The sequence below is a fragment of the Bombyx mandarina genome, chromosome 09 (assembly GCF_030267445.1).
Source record: "Bombyx mandarina strain Sakado chromosome 09, ASM3026744v2".
Taxonomy (NCBI): domain Eukaryota; kingdom Metazoa; phylum Arthropoda; class Insecta; order Lepidoptera; family Bombycidae; genus Bombyx; species Bombyx mandarina.
Genome location: NC_143216.1, coordinates 6,953,041 through 6,959,333, shown reverse-complemented (window position 1 = coordinate 6,959,333; position 6,293 = coordinate 6,953,041). Strand labels below are relative to the sequence as shown.

Sequence of the window (6,293 nt, the reverse complement as noted above, 5' to 3'; positions counted from 1 at the left end):
TCAGTTTTTAAAATTTATTTTTATCGCTTTCCACCAACTCTAGGTGCTGCTTTTTGACTGACTTTAGCAGCCTTTGCTTTAGGTTGTGACTTAGCCTTCGTAGGAGGAGCTGTAGTCTTCTTGGCAGCTTTAGTTGATTTCTTTTGTTCCTTTGCCGCCCTTGAAAATAATTTAAAATTGAATTCCCTGGTTATTTTTATTTATATCTTATCTCATCTAATTGAATAAACAATGATTATGAAATGGTGTTATTAGAATTAAAAACTAATGACATTTCTGCATTTTTGCTGCCACTACTGCTTTTTAGCTAGAAAGGTAAGACTACTGTTTTACACTCTAGTGAAAGTAAAACATTAATAACTATTTATTTTCAATTTTAATACTGACACTTAGTATTTAATTTCCTATATATACAAGACCTTCCATAATTTCATAGGAATACATTTTTGGATATGTGCTGACTTAAAATAGAACTGCCTCATGGCTTCTCATATGTTCCATAAAAAGTCACCAAGGGATTAGCCAGAGAATCAGCACGAAGAAGCATTCTTAGAGTATTTATTATATAACACCAGCATACTGCAATTGTTAATCAGCATTTGTCAGTAATGAGGTGTATTGTAAGCCTGTACAAGTAGGTACACTTATTTCTGCCACCACACAGCAGTCATGCATTTCAGTTTGAATAATAAGATAGGCATTATACTATACAATTATTATTATTGACAGTTCAAATTCATATCTGAAGTTAGATTGCGGCATTCTTACTGTTATGTTTAAGCTCCTAGGAACCACTTCACACTAGGTGGCCAGTGAACTTATTTACCAATATGTATAATGAAAAAATAATGAAGTAAAACAAATAAATGGAGTGTTATTTCTTCGGAAATTTTCAGGCAAATTAACATTTTACTAAAATTACTCAGATATATGTACTTTTTCCTTAAGGTATCAATTTGTAGACTAACTTTTAGATCATAGTCATCATAATTTAAATTTCTACAGTACTTGTCTTTATTACATGGATATCTGCCTATAAGGTGATTGCTAAAAATGAAGTGGACAGTGAGTTCACCTATCCATGTGCACCAACAATTAATAGTGCTGCTGTAAACATTTTCTGTTCCAAAACAACAATATGTGACAAAATAGTTTACATTGTTAAAAAAAATTTCGACTTATTCATATTTTTTTATTTCTTCTGTTTATTATTAAGATGAAATAAACGTTTTCTGACCTCCTGGTGTTTCACTGTTTTTTTTTACATATTTTAACCAACTGCCTCAGCATATTTAGGCATTAGTTTTGGCTTTGATTGGAGGGTGGAGACCATTTTCAGAGAGCAAATAAATGGTGAAGTTATTTGGTCACTGGTTAAAAATGGTAATCAGATAGATTTAATAGGCTTATTGTAGATTCATCTTATTATAATAGTAGTTCTTATAATTAAATTGAGTATATTAATATTCTAAACCTACTTAATGGCCTGTTCTCTCTGCGCTTTACGTACTTCAGGCTTCATATTACGCTTAGCCATAATGTCACTAAGTGAAGCACCAACAATCGCACGTTGGAACTTTTGGGTCCTTCTAGTACGTTTCTTTGCTTGTTCTTCCTCTTGGCCCTTTTTGAACTTGCGCCTAAAAATTTCAATAATGAATGTTAACAGAAAGCTGTTTCAGTTTATCCATAATTAAAGTGGTATATTTAATCTTATATCAGTCGTATACCATTTATGCTACATGATACCACTGCGCTCATACGTTAGGGTATTTCCATATTTTTTTTGATGTAATGTTTTGTAATGACATATTTTTCAAACAAGATTTGAATTGATACCTAATAATTAAGCAGAAACTCATCTGTGCCACTAGCACTGTATGTCTACAAGTCAAACCACTAACCATCGAGTGGAAAGTAAGCTCTTCAGCCTACTGCATATCATTAGTATGTTAAATTGGTTCCTACATTACTGTTTACCCCCAGTAAGATGCCACCTCAAATTGATTGTAAAAGTAATTGTTAGAAAAATATTAACAATCACAAAGAAAACCCACAGTATCACTCACCAATCTCACTCCAAAGTATCATTCCTTGTACTATGGGAATATATACAGCAATAAACACCCCGATAAAGGGCAAACAAAAGGTTTCATCACATGAATAATTGCCTGATGTGCACGAAATCGAACCCACAGAACCCTGGACCCAGCAGAAAAACGTTAGATAAATGCATTACAAATTGTTGTTCAAACGGAACCTTTACCTGTACAGGACAGTCCATGTTACTTTACGAGGATTCCTCCTCATCAAATGGGCGGCTTCACATTTTGAATTCAGGAATGTGAAGGTCTGAAACCATAATATTAATATAGATTTTTTTATAGTACCCTTAACAAACTTGATGAAATGGATATATGAGGATGAGAACTGAGTCAAATTTAAAACTGCATTTTAACTCGATAGAGAATCAGAATAGCAAAATAACTAATGTTTGGTTAATTGTTTATATTGTATTTTAAAGTAGTTAATTATACATTAATATTTTTAATGGATTGTTATTACATTTATTTAGTTCTATGTACTGGTAATTGTATTTAAGAATAAGAAACGATTGTATAAGCTTGTTTTCGCATTGAAAACATAACCTGTCCTCGGTTTTGTAGTCTTCAATATCTACAAGACATTTATGATACATGGCCCCAAGCAATATAATCCTAGTCTAGATCTAATAAATAATTCCAATAAAATCGAAACAAAACTCACTTTTCCATCCACTTTAACCATGGTCTTGCCATGGCCTGGATATATTTTGTATCCACTATAGGCGCAAAGTCCGATCCTGAAAATTAATCACAATAAACAAAATTAAACCACATCACTCAACAAATATGTCATTTGGTAGAAAAAAATTCATAGGATTAACCAGATATTTTAAAATTATTCAATTGAACGTACTTCATTTTGACCTGACAAAACGAAAAGATTTAAGTATCATAGACAATAAGCGATCAAAAGACTTCGTCTGTGTTGCCAAGTGTTAGACGGTTAAATTTGAGAGCATAGATTATACATTTAATTTGAGAGGACTGGGTTTTGTAGGTGAAAAAACACTCCCCTTCATGGTTAATATAATTATAGTGCAAATACTTTGTAAACTATTATACCATTACAATATTTTATTTTTATAAAACTCTGAGATGTTGCTCAGTCCGTGTAGATGAGAAGTCATTGTCTTCACTGACAAGAAGACAATTATCTATTTTAAACATTTAATTAGGCATTCCAATAATCGAAATCTGTAACCTTACATGTGTTAAGTGTTGCCTGCCATTGCTTACATATTCAAACTCCAACACCAAGACTTGTTATTACGTTGTAGACGTCTATGGGCTCCAGTAACCACTTAACACCAGATGGGCAATGAGCTCGTCCACCCATCTCAGCAATAAATAAAAAAGAAAAATGCAATGGCTGACCCTAGGTCAAACGCCGCAACAGTGTCCTAAAACAAAGCTTACCAATAAAAAGGTAATGGTATTTGTTTGGTGGTCCCAGCATAGTGTTATTGACTATAGCTTTCTCTGATCTGGTTAAGCCTGATCGGCAGATGTCTACTGTGCCGACCTCCGAACAATGATAGCAAAACTTGCAGTGAAGCAGCCCCGACTCATGATCGATCTTCACTATTATTGCACCATAATAACGCGAGACCTCATACAGCACGAGGAATCGTTTTAACTCTACAGGAACTGCAATTAGAAACCATTCCGTATTCGCTAGACCTTGCTCTAACGGACTACCATTTTTTTCGTGATTTTTAAATACATACATAATACGTACTTACGTACATGGGAACATAAATGCTATAATAAACTGTGGTAATTATGTTAAATAATGAAACATAGTTCTTCGGATGTACATACTGACTTTTTTATTCTTTTCATAAAATTATACGACTAACTTATTGTTGCTAGGCAACAACTATTCTTCTTAATATAAACTTATGATGGTTACATATACTAAGAAGGCCAGTTCTAACACCCCCACTTAACCACATAAGTTTTATACATTTATTAAGTTTAATTCTGTTCACTGGTTTTGTTTTGCATCAGCGAATTGTATCCATCTAACATGGCTGTGTGCCACAACTCTCGATCCGAACGTTCCAATGCGTCCTCAACTGACTTAGGATCTGATCCCTCGGTAATCAAAAAATTATAGATCATATCTTCTTGTATTTTGGGACGTCTAATCCTCTTTGAATAACGACGTTCGTTTGTAGAGGAGGTTGGATCAGGAGTATTCATTCCCAATTCCCCCACTGCATCAGGATCTCCTATATGTACAGGAACCTGAGGCATTACCGGATGATAATTATTATTTACTAAAACCTCATTGTTCTGCACACTATCCACATACTCCAGATGAATGGTTTCTTTGCCATAATTCTGAACATTTTCAAAAAATACTGCGTCCCGAGCGATTATTAGCCGAGTTGGATTCTTAATATCCACGAAACGATAGCCTTTTTGATTCAAACTATAGCCAAACATAATTAATTCCCTTGACTTTGAATCAAATTTCCTTCTATTGTTTCCCTTAATGAGTACTTGAGCTTTACTACCAAAAACCTTGAGATTGGTGATATCCACTCGTTCACCTGACCACACTTCTTCAGGAACTTTGTCTGAGATAGCCATGGTTGGAGACCTATTTTTTAAATATATAGCTGTTAACACAGCTTCTCCCCAAAATTTTTTGGACAAACCACTATCTTGCAACATACAACGTGCCTTTTCAATTATAGTACGAATTGTACGCTCTGCCACTCCATTTTGTTGCGGAGTGTGTGCCACTGAAGTCTGATGATGGATACCATTAGCTCGTAGAAAGCTTTGAAATTCATCGTTTATATATTCAGTACCATTATCGCTACGCAATTTTTTGATCTTTTTATTAGTTTGATTCTCCACAAACACCTTGAATTCCTTAAATTTAGCAAATACTTCTGTTTTGGATTTCAACATATATCCCATAACTTTCCGACTAAAATCGTCAACAAAGATAAGAAAATATCGAGCACCACCCCATGTCTCTTCCTCCATGGGTCCAGCTAAGTCTGTGTGAATCAACTCCAATATATCCTTAGCTCTTTTATTCTTTCTTTTTGGGAACTTTTTTACGCACTGTTTACCTTTACAACAACTGACGCATGGTTCCTTACTAAATCCATTCAAGGTAAAGCCATCAACCAACCCTCTTAATTTATTCATTAGAGCTGGTGATAAATGACCTAAACGCCTATGCCATAACTTATATTGATCGTTATCAGGCGAATTAATGTCTTTAGTAACCAATGCCTTGTCATCTCGGTCTACTACATATAGCCCATCTTTTATAGGTGCTTCTAAAATAGTTTTTCCCACTAAGGATACATCTGCAGATTTGTAAACTTTACAAGAATGTTTATCAAAAACAACTGTACAATCATGCTTACAAATACTACTAACAGAAAGTAAATTGGTTATCAAATCTGGTATGTACAAAACATTCTCAAACTTTAGTTTATAATTAGGCATCAATACATCACCCTTTACCTTAGATAATATTTTCTCATTATTAGCTGTAGTTATATACTTTCGGTAACCACCTTTAGCATTTACTAAAACATTATCTGATGATGTCATATGAGATGTTGCCCCAGAATCTATAATCCAATTTCTCGACTTTCCCATACTAGAGAGTAAGGTAATAAAATCATTAGTCTCCTTTTGAGCTACGCATACATTTGCATTACCTTTCTTATCCCTATCTTTATAAAATTTACATTGCCATTTAAAATGACCTTTCTTTTTACAAAAATGACATATTATTGCCTTTTTCGCACTACTACTAGGTTTTTCGTTATTAGACACTAACACAGAATCCATTTCAACTGCCGGCTGCTTGCGCTGTCCTTCCTTCATTAGAGCAGATATGACCGCTTCTGAAGTTAATTTTCTTGCAGAATGTTCCAACGCCATCACCAAAGGATTGTATTCCTCAGTCAACCCAGCTAACATTATGATCCCAATGCATTCATCATCCAGTCCTGATTTGATTCGCTGTAAAGCCTGATTTGTCGCCTGCACTTCATTGATGTATGCTTCGATATTTGGGAAACATGATAATTTCAAATTAAATAATTTTCTTAATAAAGTGAGTCGTCTTAGCAGTCCGCCATCGGCGTAGGCCTTTTCTAACGCATCCCATGTTTGTTTTGCCGTTACGGCACCCGTAACAATTGGGAA

At 34.3% G+C, this 6,293-nt stretch overlaps 1 protein-coding gene across 1 annotated transcript; it reads right to left on the bottom strand.

The window, feature by feature from the left end:
• RpL24 (ribosomal protein L24) lies at window positions 1-3,041 on the bottom strand. The gene is made up of 5 exons (XM_028175253.2): window positions 2,959-3,041; window positions 2,767-2,842; window positions 2,267-2,352; window positions 1,479-1,640; window positions 1-159 (listed from the first exon to the last, which is right to left on the bottom strand). Exons 1-5 carry the CDS (start codon window positions 2,961-2,963, stop codon window positions 21-23), a joined length of 468 nt encoding a protein of 155 aa, XP_028031054.1. The 5' UTR covers window positions 2,964-3,041; the 3' UTR covers window positions 1-20.
• Window positions 3,042-6,293: the final 3,252 nt, after the last annotated feature.